Below are 23,723 nucleotides of genomic sequence, written 5' to 3'. Positions count from 1 at the left end.
CACGATTTTTTTTTTTTTTTTTTTGGAAACTAACATAAGCATTAAGGAAGATGATGTCTCAAAATAAAAGGACAAGGATTTGTCATAAATATAAAACATTTATTGCATTGGCATTTGTTTATGTGTATAAAAGCAGTGTTTCTATACACATTTCTTTGTATCAGTTTCTGAGCAATTGTGTCTGACACATGGCTGAATATAATTCACACTGGACCAAAAAGTTGGTCAGTATTTCAAGTTAAGCTATAACAGAAGAGCAACATAGACAGGCTAAAGAACATTTATACCTCAAATTTAAATTATACAAGAAAAGCAACATAATATTTTTTTTTTGAATTGTGTAGCTAAAGTGGTCTCTGACATTATTTACAGCAGCTTAGCAGATACATGATTGAAGTGAAGATAAGGAGTGGTTCGATGATAAAAACATAATAACGGTAGTGTACAAGTTGCTGCGGACGCATTCACTTGTCTTGCATCTTCTCCAGGATGGGGACGATCATGTCAAACTTTGGTCTCTTGGCTGGGTCTTCGTTCATGCAGAGCCTCATTAGCTTACAGATATGAGGTGAAATCCCCGGAGGAATGGTGGGCCGAAGACCCTCGAGAGCCACCTGAGAAATGGGAGGAGGTGGGAAGTGAAAATCAAAGTCACTGATAATATCCTAAAAACAACATTCAGAGTCTTTGGGACACTTTGGAGGTATGGTTTTTGATGCAGCATTTCCCAGAAATACGTAGACATGGATGTGAACATACAGTATAAGCCTCTGGGTAGATGCAGGCTGCACCCAGTTACCTTCATGCCTATCTCCATGTGTGAGAGGTCAGCAAAGGGGACCTCCCTGGTAACTAGCTCCCATAGTAATACCGCAAAGCTCCACATGTCGGTAGATCTCCTGTTGATGTCTTCAGGCCTCTTCTGCAGGGCTGAAAACAAAGAGGGACAAGGAAAACCCTAAATATAACGGGATAACTCACACGGGTTTGTTTTTACTCCGTAACACTGGAAACACACCAGATGAACAGCATGACTACCACTGAAGAATGACTAAATTATATAGTACAGTATGTTTTTAACTGAATGAGTCATAAAGTCTAAGCAGGCAATATGGGAGCAGGAAGTAGGAGGGAACGAGGAGAGCAAACAGGAAAAAAAGGAATAAATACCTTCAGGGGCCATCCATGCTGGAGAGTACATCCGACCGGGACACTGGAAGGAGAACTTTGCATCTGCCATGCTTATTCTGGCCGTCATGTCCTCATCAATCTGCAAATTCATCACATCAGCTTAATAGTGTGTTAGCATGGTGGCAGTAATAGACCATGATCTTTTAGTGGTCAAAGGCATTACTTACCATGACATGCTTACTGTTGAGGTAAAGCCGAGAGACCATTGGTTCTAAGGTGTGGAGGAAAGCCATGCCACTGGCAATGTCCAATGCAAACTTCACTGCTTGGTTTTGGTCGACCACCAGAGCTGAGGAAGAGGAAGAAGAGGACAAAGACAGAGGAGGACAAGAGAGAAAAGTATAAAGTACAGCGGGGTAAATATGGCTGTGCGATTCTTCCATCTACAGACAGAGTGCTTTGAGGCTTAAAATTTCATCCGCTTTCATTTCATACATGTACTTGAATTACTCACTAGTGCCCTGGTGGAGTATGTTGTAGAGGGATCCGTATGGCATGTAGTGGGTAATAATGATGGGTTGAGGGGATGGAGGCGACTGACAGGCCCCAAGAACAGGCAGAATGTTTGGATGAGAAAAGATCCTATGGAGACACGACAGACAGAAAGAGAGAGTGTGTGTGTGTGTGTGTGTGATGTTAAAAAAAAAAGAAGACAAAAGCAAGTATTTATATCATCTTTGAATATGAAGTCTTTCTCAGCTGATAAGGAATCAACCAGTTCACAGTTTGGAGAAAACCTCATTAAAAGAAAAAAAACATTAAGACAAGAATAGTCTTAGAAGCTTGTTCTGCCTGAAGGAATGTTTCATCTGCAGCATTTAAAAATTTTGCTGAGCAGTAGTTTTCCATTATCTGCAGCACTTTCATTTTTGCAATCCATGTCAAATTTGATGCTGCCTATGAATTGTGCAGTGTACTCATCCCAAGGTCTTTTATGCTGGCACCAATTCTAAAAAGAGGGCAAGAATTGAAGCCAACAAGGAATCACACTCAGCCTTCCTGGTGGGGGATCATTCTTTGACTTGGCCTGCTCAGAGGTTTCTCTCATTCCTGTCCTATTAAGGTTTCGTTTTCACGTTTTTCCTTTTTCACTTAATGAGGGTCATTTTGAGCTTGTATGAGTTGACTTTCAGCTCTCCAAAATCCTCTCTTACAACTGTCTGTACATGCGTTAACGTGAGAAAGGTGCAACTCTTTGCCTTTTGGGCAGTAATTTGGTGCAACAAACAGTATAAACATCATGCACAAACTGATAAAAGAACATCAACATGGGCCAAAGCAAATAATGACAAACAGGATTCAAAATAAGCCTCCATTTTAACTATGATGGATTTAATTTCATGTCATAATGGACATCATGCTTACTAACAGAGGGAGGTTTGTTGGATTTGTTTTTCACACTAGAGAGCAGAACACACAACATAATCAATAGAGCCAAGGAATACTTCACCACAATACCAACTAGGACCTTTGACGTCTAACAATAAAAACTCCCCTGCTCATTGCACAAGGTCCTAAGTTCTCTTTGACCACTTACCTCAATCCCCACCAATAAATCACATCCAACCTCACATTAGCACTGTGTTTACCCAGACATGAAGAGAGAGGAGACTCAAAAAAAGAGACACAGCAGAACCAAATGTATTACCCTCAGTTTATGTAAGCAAACAGATTGACAGCATGTGACCCCATGATGCCAATAGATGAACCCTGATATCTCTATTTTATATGCAGACGCCACAGAAAATAATGTTAAGGGCCAGAAACCTGAGTTTTGGGTGCTCCTCGTTGAAGTCTCTGCTCTTCCTGGTGGTCCAGTCTCTCACCTGTAGCACCTTCACAACAATCTCATCCCCTTGCCACCGACCCTGCCATAACTGCAGACAGAGCACACAGTCTAGCAAACAACAGGGGCGCTGAAAAAAATTAAAAGACTGACACAAAGCAGTAAACACAGAATGCAACTGACCTCTCCAGACTGGTTTTCATTGATCTTTGCCAGGAGTGAAAGCTGCTTATAATCAATACCAGCCTGCTTGTTGAGTGTACCATTACCTGAAAGAGCAAAAACATGAATAATTAAACAAATATCCTGATTTGATGTGTTGATATATTTCTTTTTTATGAAACAACTGTTACTCACGAGGTCGTGTTCGCATGGTGCCCTTCCAGAAAGTTTCCTTATAGGGGACTTTGGTCATACTCTGGCCCATTTTCTCTGCCTTTTCTAAAAACTCACACGAAAGTAACAACACAAAAATAAAGTGGTGAATTTTATTTTGCCAGCATAATGGGGTGTTTTTTTCAAAGGAATTTACCTGCTGATGTGTTATAATTCCAACAAATGCCCACTGACCTTGAAGCAGCTGTCTTAGGTGAGGCTTGGCCTTATCCAGTGGTGTCTGTCCATACCTATTACATACACACACCTGGGCACCGCTGGCCACCAGGTCCTAAAAAAGAGGGTTTCAACTACGTCATGCACAGATTAGATTACAAGCATAGGTTTTGGATTAAAAGCAAAAAGACTAAGAGCAATAGGAAATCCACTGACTAACAAAATAAAACTGTAGTGGCCTTTTCTCCTGAAAAAAGGCCCTTTTTTAGCCAACAGCTTGTGCAAAAAGAAGAGGAGCGTCTCTATATGTGTATTGCACTGTACCTCTGCCACTTCGTCTTGACCCCAGAAACAGGCGTAGTGGAGTGGTGTGTTTCCATGTTCGTTGACTGTATTGGGGTCTGCTTTGCACTGAATCAGCTGGCATTCACAGGTTATAAAGTTAGAGAACTGAACAACAAAGCAAGTTTTCTCCCCCCATACAGTGTAAAAACAACACATGCACAGTCCAGTTGTAACCACGCTATGTCTGACCGTGTGTACCTTAGCCACTATGTCTCTGTGTCCATGACTGGCGGCAAGATGTAATGGGGTATCATCTCCACGGTTCATCACGTTAATGCGAGCACCTCTCATGATGAGCATGTCAACAACACCACTCCTCCCTTCCCGGCATGCCCAGTGGAGGGGGCTGAAGCCATGGTCGTCACTAAAACACAAAGACGCACCGAGCGAATGAAGAGCAAGGAAGGGCAAATCCCAAAATAATTAGCTCATCAATCTTTAAGACGTGATTGACTTGCTTTATAACACTTTAAAGTCTAATTAGAATGTTTTCATAAGATGGCAACACTTAGAGGTGGAGACATACTTGTTGCTTTGAAGCGGGTGCTGCTGGGCTTTCTTAACAACTCTGAGCATTTATCCACTGGCACAATACTATCTGTGTGGTTCTCTCTTTGACACACGGCCACACAGGTTCACATATCCACTACCTACCACTTTTTATTTAGACTTATGCACATGCTTCCTTGCTATGCCTGCAGCCAATACCCATCTGACGACTGGCCTAGTGATAAATATGTCTGTGCAAGCTGGAATGCCTGCTAACCTACGCAAAGACGCAAACAGACAGACAGCGTACATAGCACTGCTGCCGTCTACAAGCAGCCAACTATCACCTAAGACTATCACCTACGTGTGACTTGCCCCTTCACCCAACCGAGTCCTTTATATTAGCTGACCCCGAGACAGCTGCTGCGGCTTCTCGCAACTCCCTGCAAAGTCGCAAACCCTACACTACATTTAACAATAAAACTTGTAGTCTGTAGGAAATAGCTGCAGTACTAGCTCACACTAAAGTGAAATGGCATTTAGTCACTTTCTCTGTCAATTCTGCCCCTGCACTGTGGCCAGGCAGTTCATAGTCTGTACAGGCCTGTGTGCTATAAAAAGTAGCAGGGGGAAAAAAAACTCAGGAATGACAGAACAGAAAATACGCAGTGGAATCCTCAGCTACACATTCTCTCTCTTTTTTTTTTTTCATGTGTCTTCCTGTGTCGCTCGATCCTGGGGGAGATCAAAAATTTCAGTTCCTAATAGGCAACATATTTTCCAATATGTAACACTCAGTGCATATTATTGGTTACTCTGAAGGAAAAAATGAGGCTGGTTCACACAGTTAAGCCTCCTCAGAGTAACAGCCAAAACAGGCCTCCAGCATAATGACTGGTCTCTCAGATGTTTATGTGGAACCGCAGCTAGCTGCCTGAGAAGCTCTGTCAGCGAAGGCCTGGCCCTGTATGGAGTTGAAGAGAGGAAATGGCCTTGGCTGTTGTGTGGTTGGCTAGCAGCTCTGCAGCCCTCAAAGTCAACGTCAACAAACTGCACATATATGGCCTGGCCCAAGAATGAGATAACCAAGGTCTTTAGCAGTGAAGTCTTCTAGCTTCTTTCTAGCAAGGAAATTATGTAAACAGTCATAAGTTCTCTGTATACCCTAAACAATTTAAAAAATCTAATAGGATTGCAGCTCATGACCATTATAAATTAATCTATCTCTTGTGTTTTAGATTAATTAATCCTTTTTTTAAATGTATAAAATATTACAAATTGTGAAAAAAGCCCACCACTTGTTCCCAGAAAACAGGGTGACATCTTCAAAGTGGTTGTTTTGTCTGACCGACAGTATAAATTACAGTCATTCAATTTAAAACAATTATCTGATTTATTAGATGTGCTATTGATTAATTTACTGTCAATCAACTAAATCGTTTCAGCACTATAATCTAAATTCTGTCTGTGCTTTTCAGTTTAGTATATTCTGTTGTCTGAGTTATTTATGTCACCGCACAACCTCCCCAAATCACCCACTGCTTTTACACACAAACACACACACACACACAGAGTTTTGGGGGGTGACATCATAGGTAGAAAAATCGAAGAAGAAAAGGGAAAATAGTACAAACGGGACTGGAATTACCAACACTGGGTGATGTTCAGCAGTATGTGGAGTTGCAGGGAGAGCACAATATGGAAACTGTTTGACCACCTCTAATGCAGCGAGGATCGCTTTGTATGCACACACTCTCACACACACACACACACACACACACACACACACACACACACACACACACACACACACACACACACACACATACACAGCAGAACATAATCACACACCTACCGTACCAAATGTGGCACGTTTGCTATAAAGTCTGCTCCAATCACGAGAGACCGTGCTCCATGTGTTATTGCACAGACATTATACACTACAGCTAGACTCCTACATCCTTGAGAAAATAAGGGCAGTCAGTCCCACGGCAGTCATCTTCAAAGCTTCGTGTATCTGAGTGAAGTGTGTGCAGATATATCCGCTTACCCCAAGTTGAGGTCATTCTCTGTGTTGTCCAACCACAGCCGAACTGCCACAGAGTTCCCTTCCCGACACTGTGTGAAGATGTCATCCATGGTTATACTGTAGGTTTCCTCTCTTGACTCTTTGCTCTTTCAATCTCGTTTGAGATCAGGGGCATCTAGCCTGCAAAAGGTGTTGAACAAAGACTGCTATCAAGGTTTGTACAGATTCTTTTGCCATGCACTGTGCATCTCACAGGACGGCTGATACAAGCAGGTAAACAGACATTACTCTGTCTTTTGAGCCTAGGTTGACTGGTATTGAGTTCATTTCCATTACGTGAAATGAATGTGCAATCAAAAGAACCCCATCCACTCATGTGTGAGCCTGCCTGAACATTATATTTTGTCTTTTATGGTATATTCCTAAACATTCATTTGAATCCAATCTTTAAATTTTATACTGATTGTGAGCCAGAGTCCAGCAAGAATGAAATTTCGATGTCAAGTACTTAAATAGCTGTACATTCCCACATTTCCTCCGAGGACTCGGATGGGCTGGCCTGTTGGATCACTTTGAAATCCATTGTTAAAAAGTCAAAGTGAAGTTGGACATCCACAACAAAACCTCCCAACCGCAAAGGAAAACAAAACTATTAAACAAGCAAGAACGTTCTCGAAACTCTTACCAGCTGCAAAACGATCGATTTCTTGTCAGTTTGTCTTTTTTTCTCCACCCTTCGAAAGTCGGCCGTCTCCTCAAATTTAAGCGCAGGGAATGGTCGCTCTGAGTCCACGCCCCGCTCCTCCGAGTTGATGTAGGCTACTGGTGAGAAGTCAGCGGCGCTCTGCTCCTGGCTCTGCCCCGTCCCGGGACACCCACCCAACGGCGCCCCCTGCTGGAGTCAATGCAATGATGCTACACGGAGGTGGGGGGGGGGGGGGGGGGGTAACTAAATGTAGACCTAGGTCAGGTGAGGTGGCTGCAGGGTGTTTTCAATATATTGATTGAGAATGCGATGACAGGTCAAATTATCTACTGTGAACCAGGCTTGTTCCTGTTGGTTTGGAGCCTGACCGATACTGTAGTTTTGAGCCTGAACAAAGTTTGAGGGAAAAAAAAAAAATCCAAGGAGGATATAGCTGCTTAGATTCAGTTTTTTAACATAAACACACAATATAAACATTTTTGTTGAAGGATCCTTTAAATGGGGTTATTAAAGAAATGTGGCCATGATTTCAAGCCTACTAATCAGGACCATTTACAGTTTAAAGTTAATATATAATATATATATCTATAATAATATCTATGTTGTATCAACAATATATGTTAATTACAATATAATTGGTTTTATACTATTTTACAACTGGTCATCCCTAGAATACATTGATTTTTTCCCAACTCATAACAGTAAGGTACCTCACAGCACTGATCATCAGTGATTCCAAATAAGACACTTGAAGTATTGAAAAATGTGTTTTTAGAAGTATGACATTTACAAAATGTGCCCCTGTGAAATCACCAAATCTGTCTTCTTGTACTAGCTGGTTCCTGACAGGGACTGCAAATCTCAATGGCTCTGACTCGAAGTTATCCAAACAATGGTTTGAACTAACCATGTTCATACTTAGTCTAAATAATACCAATTTCTTCTACAAACCCCAGCTGTCACAGCTGTTGGCCGGCAAAACATCACAAATTTTGCGGTCGAGGAATAAAGCCACAGGGAATGCTGTTTTACGATCGCTTATAATGGCTTTGCTGCTGCATCAGAGTACTGAATGTGTACGTTCCAAAAACAGGAAATGATGGGAGCAGAGAGAGGTGATGATACGTGACAAAGGTCATGAACTGGATTTCAGACCCACAGCAGTGAGAGCGTGTGGCATATGCCCCATCCCACCGCTGCGTTAAGAAATCCAGCAGCAGGATGTCTTTTAATGTTTGCAAACAACAAATACAACATTTTGTCACTGGGGCATTTAAAATGAAGAAAACATGACAAAAATAATGAATACTCTCATGTTTATTACTGATAATTATAATTTTTGCTGTTGCTGTGTCAACTTAAAAAAAAAAAAAAAAGTATTATCAGGACTAACTGTGTTTGGGGAATCATCAGACTGAGCCTTCCAGTCTTTTGAAAGTCCAGACTAAAGTCCAAAGTTGGTCAGGCCTTCACAATCCAGAGCTGCAGACTGATCACTGTGGAGCTCTGACTGGGAATATCACTGCCGCTGCACAAACACACTTACGTACACTGTTATAACTACTTCATTCCTGTTCCTGCTTCTCATCACAAAACAGTATACATGTGGGATTTTGCCCGTCACAAGTTACCAGATTCCAAAGTGAGGTCTTCAAGTTGCTAATTTGTCAAACAAATAGTGAAAAACCTCAAAGATTTTTAAATTACAACATGAAAACAGAGAAAAGCAGCAAACGCTCACCTTGGAGAGACTGTGGCCAGGAAAGGTTATATGACATGATGATATCATATAATAGTTGTTTTATAATTTATGTAAATCTACTAATCAACTATTCTTATCAGCAATAAAGAGAACAACTTTACATCTGGGACTGCCAGTGATGAGTTACTCGACCCGATTTGGGTTGTTTGTGGTGAGAGTCGGGTTCATATCGCTAAAAGTTTGACCACCTGAGACAGACCCAGACTGGGCATCATTACTGGCTTGACAGAGGGGGAACATCTGGGGCTCTCTCTTGGCCTGACAGGCTTTCTCTGGATTTTGACACTGTAGGTGCAGCAGCTGTTGACACAGGCACATCCTCTGATGAGGAGGTTGGTTTAGATGGCATAAACACAGGCAATGAGCTCCCAGACTCAGTCTGGGAACCAGCTATGGGCGGCTGTGGAAAGCCTGCTGTATAAGATGGTCCACTGCCAGTTTTATTAAGTACTGAAGGATTTACTGTTTCAGATACAGGTGTGAGTGGTGAGGCAGCTGATAATTTGACTTCGGTGGCTGATGCGGATTTGGATACAGCAGAATGCAGCTCAACTGGAATATCTAATCCTGCTGGCTTTAAGACTGAGCCATGGGCCTCTGGTCCAACATCAGTCACTAAAGGGGGTAACACTGCAGGTATTTGTTGGGGTGGAGATGAGGTGATGGGACTCTGAGATGCCAGTGAGGCCTCTGCTGCTGGCGGCCCCTTGGATGCAGAAGCAGCTGCCTCTGCTGCCTTGGCATTCTCCGCAGCCTTGCTCTCCATCTCCTCCATCCGGCGCTGCACCATCCGAGGCATCAGCTGCACATAGGTACCCATCAGGCGGTGGTTAGAGCGAATCAGCTTCCCTGCACAGCTGTCCACACAGCGCTCCTGGACAGACAACAGCAGTCAGAGGTGATGAGTCAATAATTATAGTATGTGTTCATCATACACTATTTGTCCAAATATGGTCTGAGGTTATTTTCTAGGGTTCGGGCCCTTACACCCCATGCACAAAGCAACGTCACCAGCCTGCACAGAGCCCTGACATTAACCACATCCAACACCTTTGTCAGACATCATCACCCCACATCACTAATGCTCTTTCAGCTAAATGGGGTCAAACCCCTGCTGACACGTTCCAAACTCTTTTGGGAAGCCTTCCCAGAAGAGCGGAGGCCGAGCAGCATATTCATGCCAATGGTTTCAGAATGAGACGTTCCGCAGTTCCATATTTGGATGTACTGCTCGGGTGTCTGTATACTTTTGGACACGCAACGTATGAGCGGAGAAACAGCAGGTAAAGAAAAGGTGATCAGACAAGCAGCGGGGCAAAACAATCAGAATCAAAGCTGCAGCTTGAATGCCAGCTGTATGCATGTGCAATGAGTCTACACGTATAGTCGACATGTTAATCCCACATCGTGTACCTCGTCCATGGTGAGGTTTCTGTAGTTGAAGTTGCTGGTGCATCGCTGGAAGCAGACTTCAGTCATGCGGTTGTAAACCAGAAGGAAATCCCGCAGCTGCAAGAGACACAGTCACTCAAACTCCCCATCAAACCCGTGTTCACTTGCAAAATAAACTCAATGTAGCTGCCGCTGTGTGCGAGATCTGACTTACATTTCTCAGCTGTTGGTCAGGATCCATCGCGATTCCGTCTGAAGCTGTCGACCGGTTAGCTAAAATGCTAACACGAGAGCTGGTCAGCTGACGAATCAACAAGGTTGGAGTCTTCCCGCTTCTTAGCTGTGTCAGGTGAATGAAGGCACAGTCCCGCAAGATGTAATTCACATGTCAGCTTTCGCGTATCACTAATCCCACTCAGACATGGACTCATTCAGGTGGCATGACATTCACATGCTCGCTGCCATGTTTGTAACGAAGATCGTCTACGCCGGTGAGAGGCTTCACTCAGTAACTATCCGGTTCCCCTTCCGGTTTGCAGTAGTAACTGACGATTTTGTTTTTCCAGAGAGTTACACAGAAATAATAATTCATGCAAGGTTTAGAAAAAACTTCAAGTTGTTTGCCAGATCGTACCACTGTTTTGAAGACATTTCAAGATACAGCTCAAATGAAAAATGTCGCCATATTTCATATCCCACACTCTAACAATTTTGTAAACCGTTTCCCAAGTTTGGACCCATGATTACAGCCAAACAAAGACAGTGGCAGTACTTCATTTGATTAACTTCATTGCTTATTGTCATTAATTATCTGTTTATACAGCAGTCTCCACATATGGGTGCCCACAGGAAGGATTTAAAGTTGTTTACAAATACATCAAACATTTTTGTCTTCTTACATCTACATTACAGCCTGCTATAAACTATTTATTACATGTTTATATACTGATTATAAATGATAAATGTGGGGACTTAAATTGGTATCAAATATCTCAACAGCTATGAGATGGATTGCCATGAAAGTTTGTACAGACATTCATGGTCTCCAGAGGATGAACCCTACCGGTGCCTTTTCCTCAATCGCCACTACCAGGTTGACATTTTTCGCTTTTAGTGAAATATCCCAACAAATACACGATGGATTGCCATGAAATTTGGCATAAATATTCATAGTGCCCATAAAATGTATCATACCAACTTAGGTGATCCCCTGACTTTTCATTTAGTGCCACCATGAGGTTGACATTTGTGGTTTGCACTTGTGCTTGTGGGTGATGCGATACACATTCCAGCCAATTGTTTCACATTGTTCTACTGATCCAAAGGGGGCAGTCATGCATCAAGAAATGCAGCAATGCATCAGAAAAAGGCAGGGTAAAAGATAGCTAGTAAGTAAAAATGGATATAGACAATGCACATTTCAAAATATTTTTTAAAAAATGACTTTGCTATTTTTTAAAAGTGAAATACATTCAATAAATTTGTTAGATGTCAAGAACACACATCCTGTGTTTGGCAACACTGAATGTAAGTAATATTTTTGTCCAGTTTTTGAAGTAGGAGAAGGCATACGCTTGCAATGCTAGCTACCTGGCTCACTATTTACTCCAAACAACAAGGAAAATGCATTGAATGGAAAGTTTTCATTAACTGCATCTAGGCATAATCACTTTAAGAGAATGCCACTAAAACTGCTAGGGGGGTCTAAGGATGGTCATGTTAGCTGGTTGGTCAGTTGGTTGGCCAGTAAGTCAGTGCATCTGCTTGTCCAACAGTTTTATTAAGAGCTAGATACTATACCTTGACAAATACGACCAAATTATCAACATGGACATTCACTGTTCCCAGAAGGATGACTTCTAATATTCTTGTCAATCCACCTTACCTTTCCACTACTAGCAGGACAAAATTTCACTTTGAGCAACCCTTAAGTCCATAACATCGTGTCCTAAAAACTAATGGCCAGTTTCTCGTGATTAGGTTTTGGTTATTCGTGGTCCCCAAACAATTATTCTACGTGTTTTAGTGAGCTCCTGACTTGTCCTCTAGCACCAATATTGGACCAAAATATCAGCTTGTACATGACAAATATCAAAGTCTAATGGCCTGATTGCCATGAGATTTACCAAGTACATTCCTGCTTCCCAGATGATAAACCTTCTTTTAATTACCCCACAGCCTTTCCTGTGGAGCAGCTGCAACTATACTTTACAAGTCTAGCTCCACCACTGGTAAAGCTGAAAAACAAGCAAACAAGCATGTTTGTTTAACCAACATTGATACACTCATATTGTGGGGTAATGGACGCTGAGGCAGCTTATGATTGTGTTAAAACTTTTGTTTTGTTTATGAATATATCACATATTGTTGCAATGAAAACATAACTCTAACTAAACATAAAAAAAGGGATATCCAGACACATAGACTTTTGTCCAGTGTCTGCAGCGGCTTTTGAGAACAGCATGTACTCAGTCCCTACAGACCCTGAATGACTGACTGTGTCCTCTGTCCTGCCCAGAGTCACAGATTATGTTGGTTGTCTGGGAGGAAAACAAAGCTTGAGACCCAAGATGAAGGCAGAGAAGGAGACTCCTTCAAAAGCCAAAATAATTTCCCAAATTTTATTGTTCATGTCTCTTGGTTTCTTCAATTCAGGTATGTCACGTTTTCCACTTCAGAATTTGCTATGAAATTGCATTAAAATTTGCTGATGTTATGCCCCATCTAGCTGATGTTATGCTAAGTTAGATCACATAGTTTTGCCTCAAAATGGTCTGATGTTTCACTTGCATGTTTACGAAGTTTAAGATCACACATAGTTTACAATGTAGGAAATAATTAACGACTGATTAATTAAGTCTTTTTACTGTTTTAATTTTTGTTTGTTTGTTTGTTTTAGTATGAGGGAATCAAAGAAATACAATTTGCAGATAGGATTTTGGAATTAACCCTTTGCTTCTTACTAACGCAGTGTTGCTCAACACTAACTACAAATTTTCAGCATAATTTGCAATTTTAGCGACAGTTCGTACTCTAAAATACTAGCTGAGGGTTGGAAGAAAATGCCAACAACATGAGCTAACTGGCCAGTAATTTTAAAGTTGTATATTTAGATAGACCATGTACAAGGTTTGAGACAATATGATATGACCAGATGTTTGTGGTAATTTATGAATTGTTTTGTATAATATTGTAACATGTTGAATGTCACCCTAAAGTATGACGTCAGAAAAAGAGGTAAATTGACAACTCTCTGAAACTGAACACTATAGATATCAAAAAGGTAGTATTTGTGGTTGGGGTATTGGATTGCATCAGACGGTGTGGGCTCTTCTACAGTCTTGTGCCCACCCTTTGTAAGTAATACAGTTGTATGAGAACTAGTGTTTTCAGATGTGTAGTTATTTTGAGCCCTGCCCCTGTCCTGCTATTGTTGTGACCAGCACCGGAGTCACTGAGCTGCTCTGTTTCTGAAAAGCTAGCATGGCATCTGGATTGCTCCCAGTGCTCTTTTCATGAACTGCCAAGAAGGAAATTTGAACAAACAATCCCCACTTTTGTTGGTTCATGCTCGCCCATCCCAAGGACTGGCAGCTGTTACCGTGGTAACGTGGATTTGCCATGCAAACTGGCTCCAGTATACAGCAGCGATGGGGCGTGATGCCCACACTAGCCTTCAGTTAACTACTGTGTCACTCACTGTAGTTTGAAAAAACAACAACACTGATATATACAACAAATAATGACTTGTTACATTTTGCCTGTGTATGAGAACTGTTAAAAATGATTGTTCATAGAGTTATTGCAATAGACCGCCTGGCATCACTAGCAGGCTGTTGAATTGTATTACATGATACTGATAGGTGTTTCTATAATTTGCCCACCCCATTTATATCAATAAGAGTAGGCTAAACAGAACACCTCTCTTTTTAATGCTATACAGTACCAACAGCACCACAAATTACATCCTCCAAAATGATCATAAAGTTGAATCCACCCTCAGATAGTTTCAACATAAACTGAACATTATAGTTGTGATTGAAGTAGGATTGGCAGGACTGTTACATTAGACTGCATTAGTTTAGCTAGGTGTACCTTATAAACTGGGAACTGAGTGAATATGTCATATGGTTTGCCAGCCAGCGTTAAAAACTTAAAACTCTTTTTTTCAACTTCATTGCTTCTATAGTTACTACTCTGCCTTTGTAGGAAAGAGTTCAGTAGAGATGCAGCAGATGTGATGTGTCATAGGATATCGGCATTCAACAAAAACGCCTATTGATCACTCACAATAAGAGGCTAAAACTCACTGTGATACCATTTAGCATGTAGAAGTTGAGCTATGTTGGAATTGTGTGGATGTGAAAAAAGAAAATCTAACACAGGATCCTCTCCTCCGTGCTTCTCTCCAGGTGAGGTGCTGGCAGTGAATATGACTATCCCCAACACTCTCATCAGAGGTACAGTAGGAGGGGAGGCCCTTCTGTCTGTCCGCTACAGTAGTGTCAGCCTTGACCTGCCGGTCATCAAGTGGCAGCTCCAGAGGGAAAAGTCTGTCACTGTTGTCCAGTCGATTGGAACTGACATCATTGGGACCCTGAGGCCTGAGTATCGTGACCGCATCCTGGTATTTGAGAATGGGACTCTGCTTCTCCACAACCTCAGATTCTCTGATGACGGAACCTATGACGTGGAGATATCCATCACAGATGATACCTTTACAGGAGAGGGCAGCATCACACTCACCGTGGATGGTAGGAGGACAAGTAATATTGTACGATTCTGTACGGGTAATTTCAGGGTATGATCTCATTCTCTTTAGTCTGCACCTGTGTTTTAGGAAACATACTGTACATCTGTCTGATGTGGACGCAGGTCCAACTTAAATCCCAAGTTTGAGGATTGTTGAATTGACTCCAGATTTGAAACACTTATTCATGACTAAAAGGCATTAAAATAACATAACATATGACTCCTTAGGCAGTATAATCCCTGACAGCCAATAACTATGTCGGCAGTGATGTGTTCGTGGTGATAAATTGAGCATTATTAACTCATCAACCTGGTAGACTGTGGAAATATACATTTTGGAGGGAATTTATTATATCTGTGTCATCTTGCTGCACCATGAGCCACAAGTTTCATCTCATGCTCTGAAAAAAAAGCTGCCAATCCTTTTGGATCTATAGGATCTTGCACTTCCCCACTCTAGGTTCAGGAGTCACATCTGGATGATGGCAGGTTTCAGAGATATTTCAGGCTGGACTGAAACCAGTTTGATGCACTACTCCTGAAAGTATGACCCCAGATTACCTATTTGGAAACTAACTAACAGTGAGCTATTTCTGCTGCTGACAGGCTGAGCCTTTCCCCTTTGTGAGTTGGAATACAGAGACGATCCAGGTCATGTCAAGCCTGCTCCAAGCTATTTCCCAAAATGCTGATATGTTTTGCTACCTTACTTGAAAGATTTAAAGGCCTTACACACATACCCACAACAGTGTTTTCATTTTGGCACCTACAACCTGAAGTCATGCTGGGAATTAAATGAGGGCACTGGACTTCATGTGTTCTGGCATGTTGGTTGTCACATAGCAGATAGGACAGGGAAACCAAGTTGAATGGAATGCAGGCAGCTCATGAGTCAACAGGTGTAGCGACGAATGTCTTATGGAGATGCAGTTGTAAACTTAAATTTTTTTTTCACAGCGTTTAAATGTTGGCAGAGATGCTACAGAACATTTCTTTCTCAGTCACAGCCACTACAAGCAATGTGAAATATGTGGGTTTTGATATGTTGTTTATGCTACTGGTACATGTGGTGTTTTGTTGACTTGCCACACAAAGCCATCTATTGAAGTTGGCATAAGCAGCATGTGCTGTTTTGCATGTAGAATTGAAACATAGGGCAAACTACACCCAACTGACATAAATCAGCGTGGTGCTAGTCAGGTTTGGGAAAGCACTCCTTGAGAATGATAAAGGTGTAATTTATCATTAAAACGCCATGTGTTAAGACTTTTTGTGGCCAATGTGCACTTCTAACCTCTCCAGCAGGGACAAATCTTCAGTTGCCTGCTTTCAAGGGTGTTTGTGGAAAATACCTCCTTATATGTTGCAGCTCAGTGGTGATAAATGTCAACCGCACCAGCAGGTGAGGAAGATGTCAGCTAAACATAGACTGTAAAAGCCCACACAGTCCTTAGTAGAGGTCTGATCAGCCAAAATAAGTGAAAACACCTGTGTAGGTGTTCCCTGGATTTCAAGTCCTCTGTATGTGAAAGAATCATTAAAATGTAGAATTTGTTTCCTTAGGTTATGAACATAAATAACATCTTTTTGTATTCTTCTGAAATGATCTTTTAGGTGTGTTTTTGTGTATGTTTATGGACTACACTACTAGATATTGTGTGTGGTTATGTTAATGACAGGCATGTGGTGACCCAAGCTTCTGTATATTCTGAATAATTTCTCTACAAATATAATGGGAAAATTTATATATTGTCAGCAGTTATAGTAGAAGCTGCAGTGCTGGCCCCATCGAAATGCCTGAAGACACCACAACCCATGTTAATGCTCCGTATATTAGGACTTCTTGTTGCCCATGCTCACTTCTAACCTCTCCAGCGGGGATAGATTTTCATTTGCCAGCTTTACAGGCAAGGAGGTTAGTGGAAAATACCTCCTGATATATTGCAGTTCAGGGATGTATGTACTAGTGGAAGAATGGCATCAGCCCTGCCCACACAGAAGCTTGAGTGATGGTCACCTGTATGCTAGAGAAGAGTAGGAGGGAGAAACAACGTTCCACAGGAGCCAGCCTGTGTCAAGGAGACCTTTTCTTCCTACCCCACTGCAGAGAATGCAATCCCCTGCCAACCGATGCCACAGTCGTTTTAAAAATGCTCTTAAGAGCCATCTACAATACATTAATATGCAATGTTTCCATTAGTGAATGTCATGAATTTTACAAATATCACATCCTCAATGTAATTATTCATAACATTATAATTTTCCTCAATTCCCACAACACTGTACAACAATTTTAGTTGTACTTTAACAGGACAAGACTTGAGACTTACGTTTGAATTGCAAAACAATTACTTGGTCCTTCTATTGTATTATACCCCAGAGTCCCAATATAGATTCATAGAACTCCAGTCTAGCGCCAAACCAATAAAACAAGCCAGGTCAATATTATTAGCTGATATTATCTTATCCCAAATTTACTGGTATTGGTTAATATGTTGGGCAATAAATAGCAAGAAACTGTAGGTCAGAGCCATGTCGCCATTACAGTTTGTCAGCCAGAGAGAATTGGCAAGTTTATTTTTATCAAATGGTGACTTTTAAAATTTTTAACTAGCTGCAGACAAGCTCAGGAATAATAATAAAAGGTAATAAAAGCCAGACAATCTCCAGATCTCCACAAGAGATAAAAGTTTTTTATTTTAGCTACTACTAATGACAAAACTTATTTAAAATCTCTGGCATTATATTTAAAATTTCTGGCATGTGTACTTACATTTAAAGACAGAGGCCCAAGAAATTTAGTTACACCACTAGTAAAATTTTCAGGGCTGATATTAAGGACTTCTTGTTGCCCATGCTCACTTCTAACCTCTCCAGCGGGGATAGATTTTCATTTGCCAGCTTTACAGGCAAGGAGGTTAGTGGAAAATACCTCCTGATATGTTGCAGTTCAGGGATGTATGTACTAGTGGAAGAATGGCATCAGCCCCGCCCACACAGAAGCTTGAGTGATGGTCACCTGTATGCTAGAGAAGAGTAGGAGGGAGAAACAACGTTCCACAGGAGCCAGCCTGTGTCAAGGAGACCTTTTCTTCCTACCCCACTGCAGAGAATGCAATCCCCTGCCAACCGATGCCACAGTCGTTTTAAAAATGCTCTTAAGAGCCATCTACAATACATTAATATGCAATGTTTCCATTAGTGAATGTCATGAATTTTACAAATATCACATCCTCAATGTAATTATTCATAACATTATAATTTTCCTCAATTCCCACAACACTGTACAACAATTTTAGTTGTACTTTAACAGGACAAGACTTGAGACTTACGTTTGAATTGCAAAACAATTACTTGGTCCTTCTATTGTATTATACCCCAGAGTCCCAATATAGATTCATAGAACTCCAGTCTAGCGCCAAACCAATAAAACAAGCCAGGTCAATATTATTAGCTGATATTATCTTATCACAAATTTACTGGTATTGGTTAATATGTTGGGCAATAAATAGCAAGAAACTGTAGGTCAGAGCCATGTCGCCATTACAGTTTGTCAGCCAGAGAGAATTGGCAAGTTTATTTTTATCAAATGGTGACTTTTAAAATTTTTAATTAGCTGCAGACAAGCTCAGGAATAATAATAAAAGGTAATGAAAGCCAGACAATCTCCAGATCTCCACAAGAGATAAAAGTTTTTTATTTTAGCTACTACTAATGACAAAACTTATTTAAAATCTCTGGCATTATATTTAAAATTTCTGGCATGTGTACTTACATTTAAAGACAGAGGCCCAAGAAATTTAGTTACACCACTAGTAAAATTTTCAGGGCTGATTTTAAGGACCTCTGTTTTAGTCTTATCAAGCTGGAGAAAAATTTGGCCATCCAGCATTTGATATCCTCAAGACAACTTAAAAGAGACGGCCATGTGGGTCACTCAGATTAAGTTGAAGTGTAACTGGTGTTTGGTCATCAATGGTGAGATGTTGTATTTTCTAAAAACAGACCCCCAGTGGAAGCATATATTGTATAATGCAAATAAAATAAGGCATAAGATGGAGCCCTGGGGTACAACACAGGAGACAGTCGGAAGGGAAGATGAGAAATGATCAATCTAACTTAAACTGATCTATGTTGCAGTAAAGAGTTAGACCACTCTAAGGCCAAAATTAAAATGTCATGGTTCCATGGTTCCATTCAACAGGTGGACAGAAACACCACTCCAAATTAGTGCAGATTTTGCTATGTATCTGCTGGATGTGTGAATTAGTCGTAGTAATCATTAGTATTAGTAAGCAATTAGTAAATAGTGTTGTGTTCCCAGCTTGTTTCTGCTGCCCCAAAGTAGCCAAAAATCTGTTAAAAATCAAGAATTAACAATAAGAACAATACTAGATACATATACTGTATCTTCTGGTTTGTGAAATGTTTTTTCCTGAAATTTTTGGGTTTCCTGTAATGATTTTTAGATCTCTGGGTCACCATACATATTGTATCAAACATGGAGAACAGCATGTTTACTGTGTCTTTTTGTCTATTTATATGTTAAAAACTATTGTATCTGCTGTCGCCTGTATCTAGAACCTATATCCAGGCCCTATATCCACATGGAGGCCTCATCAGTACTGGAGCTCAGCGAAAACGTCATCCTCAACTGCTCCCATGACAATGGAACTAGGACTACATACAGGTGGTTCAAAGGTGGAAAGCCACAGACCAATGAGACAAGATTTGTCTTGTCACCCGACCAGAAGCTCTTGACCATCACACGTGTGTTGAGGGCAGATGATGACATCTACAGTTGCACAGTGGAGAATCCTGTGGGCAATATGACAAGCCTGCCTATCAGACTGACTGTCTACAGTATGTGATACTGTCTACTTTTACGATTACAATGCCTACAAGAGTTAAACCCATCATGCTAGACATAGTGACACAGTGACATAGGCAGCATGAAGAGAGGTAGATCTGTTTACTACAGTATATACAGTTTATCAGGAGAACACAGAGGTGCTATCAAGGTAGGGTAACCTCAAACACATGACGCAAACAGTTGGAAGCACAGACCTTGCAAGCCAAAGTCTAACTATTTCATTCAAAATTGTGTTACAGTTTTCATATTCTATCAGCAATTCAAAATGAACTAAAAGTTAAAATGGTAATTAAATATTACTAGAAAAGGAAGTTTCTTCTATAAACATTTTGATAGCCCGTGGCTTAATTTAAATCTATCACATGGGCGTTACAATTGGTGTACTTTACTATGTACCTGTAAAACTGATACGCAAATACATTATATGTCCACAATATGTAATAAAGGGTAGTTAATTCTGAAATTCCAAAACTATTACCTTTCTTGCATGTTCCCATGTTATTCTGTTCAGTGTTTATATTCATTAAATGTAATCTTGAATATCCTACCAGGAAGAAGTTCCCTCTATATCATTCTTTCCACTGGAGGCATCTTCCTCCTCATCACCTTGGTAACAGTATGTGCCTGCTGGACACCTTCCAAAAAGTAAGAATTGCCATTACGCTTTCAAATCAAGCCTCAATAGTGTGAGACTGATTTTGGGAAGACTAGACTGAAGTGAAAATGAACAAAAATGATGGCAAAACATTAATGCATTGATAACATCTTGTCTTTGTTAGGCCAAGACATCCACCTAGAAAACCTCTCTCCAGGTTTTATGACCACTCTCATCGCTCACCAATAAATGACATAGGTATGGTATTGTTATATACTTAATTAATATTCCACTGTGATGACAGTTGATACAAAACGTGATCAGCTAATCTAAAATGAAGCTGGACTAATCCCTATCTAGAAATAAGGCGATGTGTATGAATGACTGTCCAATGTTTTTTGCTTTGCCGCAGATGATGTGCTTCCAAAAATGACGGAGCCTAATGGAATAAATGCAGTAACTTCACTTTACATCCTGCAGCAAAAGGTATCTCTCTCCTCACCCCACTGATTTTATTACATTCTGTGACTCACAAAAGGAAACAAGACTAAAAATCTGCAGCAACTCCAGTATTCCTTGGAAGGTGTGATGTTCATTACAGCACACAATACAAACAGCGTATTGACACGTTTTCTTTATGTATGTACAGTGTTATCAATTGTGGAACTAAAAATGCAAAGTTTGCCCTGAGGGTGGTAATACAGTAAAGACCAATGGCTCATTAAAATCAGAGGGGTTTATCCTTCTGTGAGTAGGAACGTGCTCAGTAAATTTCATGGCATGGCGATCTAATAATAATTTCATATTGTATCTGTTGTGTTACAGGTAAAACAATATGATCCTATAAGATCTTACTCCTGGTTGAATTTGCAACACCGGTGGTTACTGGTGATAACAGAAAGTCTCATACACATCTTACAGTTAAAAGATACACCACTGACTAAAAGATTCGTCTGTAAAGCACATTGCTCCTTGTGTTAAAGATGCAACTATAATATTATCTATCACAAAGTACTGTATATTTGTACCACTTACCCTCTGCAGAGTTTACCATCCATGTGGCACATGTCTCTCTGTAGTGGACAGTAAAAGGCTGTTTTATCCTAAGTACTTATAAAAAGGAACCAGTGGTAGTAGTTGTTACAATTTACAATATGAAGGTATGGAACTGTCATCAGGTGAAGCAAAGTGTTGCTGGAAGATAGAATACTTTTTCAATATATGATATAAAGTCTTAGGAAGGGACTGACTACATATTTTTTAAACTTTCTAGTTTAGTATGTTAAACCAAGCTACAGCTACAGACATCTTGCCAGGGATGAGGCATAAAATAGTTAAAGCATAAAAAGTAGTATATTTATATTTATTAAATGCTGTCACCAACCAGTCAACATACCACCAAACACAACCTTTTCAACACTTGTTGATTACTGTATGGTTTTAAATAGCAGAGACAAATTAGTCAAGCTATGAACCCATTTGTTAGATTAACATTATCAGTAGCAAATTAATTTACAACTTAAACTTGCACTATTACTTTACAGTATTCATCATCTTCAATCACTTACTCTTATTGGCAGCAATGGAGCACTAAATTTAACAAAAGCAGTATTATTTGAGCAATAAGGGCTCTGTACAAATCACTATACTCATACATTGCACTATGCTTAATATTAAAGAATATGCATGTTCACTGTTATATTCCCATACAGTTCATAAAACACATTAACAAATAGAAAAGTTAAAAACTCAGCAACTAACAGTCCAGCTCCTCTGCTCATGGAACACCTAGCTGGTTATGTTCACAGTTAGCTCAGCAAACTAAGACACCCTCCAACCTAATTGGCTGTTACTGATAGGTAATTATTAAGATTGGGAGAGGCCAGTGTGGGTTCATATCAGGGAATCTAGGAGCCCTTTCCACAATATAAATACTGTTATACCACATTAACTTTGTTTAGCAGAGAATGTATGTGGGCTGAAGTTTTCCTGTTTTGCAGGATCCCTCCATGGATGACTCATCCAGCAACAGTATTGGATCTCCTTCTGAACTTGACAACCCACCATGTTACACCAGTTATCCCAAGTACACCAGTTCTCTTACCAAGTCCCCTGGATGCCCTGCCCGTTCCTCCCATAGGTACACCTGAAAGCCTATCACTCTCTACGTCATAGCAACTGGGAGGTCAGACCATCCTACTGAATACTTCTCCTGATTGCAACTTCCTGAAAATCCACCCAGAGTTTGGGAAAGATCTCAAAATCATTTTCTGGGGTTTTACAATGTCATTACAGACTGTTGATATTATTAAAGTAAACCCTAACTTAAATAGCAGTTGCTTTTGAGGTTAGAAACACAGCCTGTAGGGAAATGTAAAGGCAGTGTACTATCAAACACATTTTTAAATGGCACTGAACTCTGTATCTGGGTTCACCACACACCACCATTGTCGTTGGTTACTATAAAATCCGAAATTTGGGAAATGGCATGGAGTCTTCATGAAGCTTAGGTGGGGTCGGTAAAATCAGCTGTCAAACTGTAGTGTAATGAAGAGAATGTTAATTAAGGCAAACACTCCTCCTACACACATACTTCTCTTTACAGTTTATTGTAATTTCAAAATCAGCACCATACAAAATGTGGGGATTTTTGTTTGTAAAGGTTAAATGTAAAAAAAAAATCAATACATTTTGTAAAAAAAAAAAAAAAAAAAAAAAAAAATCACCCTAAGAAATGCTACTCTGCTACAGTTTTATGTGTGATATTTTCCTGTAGTGTTCATTGAATTCCAGCAGTTACTTTGAAATATTTTGTGATCACAATTTTAGTTCTACTGGATGATTTACTAGCATTTTCAATGAGAGGAAAGACAACGTCATGTTGAAGGAGGTGCTGTGATATTTAAATTTTATATAAACTTGAATAAAATGTGAAATTCTAAAAAAAAAGAGTGAGAAGAATGTTTCTTAAGTTCCTTGTACCATTTTACTGTACTCCTTTGGTCTTTACACCTTTCAAGGTTTGCCTTATGGCTCAATATTTTCATAATTTTTTATTTACACAAGCTTAAAATCTAAGTGGAAACTCCTGCTTCTCGGCATCCACTCAACTGACCCTAAAACTCTAACTAATATTAAAGTTACTAGCAGAAAAACATGTTCTTAATAACCCAAATACTTGCACGCGCTTTTCTACCTGCATGACCATCTCAAAGACATCACCTTGAATAATATGAGTGGGTTTTCCTTTA

At 40.3% G+C, this 23,723-nt stretch overlaps 3 protein-coding genes across 3 annotated transcripts; 1 reads left to right on the top strand and 2 right to left on the bottom strand.

The window, feature by feature from the left end:
• Nucleotides 1-91: 91 nt before the first annotated feature.
• Nucleotides 92-7,251, bottom strand: ilk (integrin-linked kinase). The gene is made up of 13 exons (XM_040151246.1): nucleotides 7,078-7,251; nucleotides 6,414-6,572; nucleotides 4,073-4,238; nucleotides 3,854-3,949; nucleotides 3,548-3,644; nucleotides 3,335-3,418; nucleotides 3,161-3,246; nucleotides 2,959-3,068; nucleotides 1,646-1,773; nucleotides 1,359-1,480; nucleotides 1,171-1,270; nucleotides 800-930; nucleotides 92-614 (listed from the first exon to the last, which is right to left on the bottom strand). Exons 2-13 carry the CDS (start codon nucleotides 6,500-6,502, stop codon nucleotides 465-467), a joined length of 1,359 nt encoding a protein of 452 aa, XP_040007180.1. The 5' UTR covers nucleotides 6,503-6,572; nucleotides 7,078-7,251; the 3' UTR covers nucleotides 92-464.
• Nucleotides 7,252-8,397: 1,146 nt separating this feature from the next.
• Nucleotides 8,398-10,783, bottom strand: timm10b (translocase of inner mitochondrial membrane 10 homolog B (yeast)). Its single transcript, XM_040149729.1, has 3 exons — nucleotides 10,467-10,783; nucleotides 10,274-10,369; nucleotides 8,398-9,734 (listed from the first exon to the last, which is right to left on the bottom strand). The coding sequence occupies exons 1-3, from the start codon at nucleotides 10,491-10,493 to the stop codon at nucleotides 9,075-9,077; spliced, it is 783 nt and encodes a 260-aa protein (XP_040005663.1). The 5' UTR covers nucleotides 10,494-10,783; the 3' UTR covers nucleotides 8,398-9,074.
• A 2,039-nt stretch (nucleotides 10,784-12,822) lies between these two features.
• Nucleotides 12,823-22,650, top strand: LOC120802969 (hepatocyte cell adhesion molecule-like). The gene is made up of 7 exons (XM_040151185.1): nucleotides 12,823-12,907; nucleotides 14,665-15,006; nucleotides 19,586-19,867; nucleotides 20,429-20,522; nucleotides 20,657-20,730; nucleotides 20,885-20,958; nucleotides 22,473-22,650. Exons 1-7 carry the CDS (start codon nucleotides 12,823-12,825, stop codon nucleotides 22,620-22,622), a joined length of 1,101 nt encoding a protein of 366 aa, XP_040007119.1. The 3' UTR covers nucleotides 22,623-22,650.
• Nucleotides 22,651-23,723: the final 1,073 nt, after the last annotated feature.

Source organism: Xiphias gladius, chromosome 17 (assembly GCF_016859285.1).
Source record: "Xiphias gladius isolate SHS-SW01 ecotype Sanya breed wild chromosome 17, ASM1685928v1, whole genome shotgun sequence".
NCBI lineage: Eukaryota > Metazoa > Chordata > Actinopteri > Istiophoriformes > Xiphiidae > Xiphias > Xiphias gladius.
This window is presented reverse-complemented; position numbering and strand designations above follow the sequence as displayed.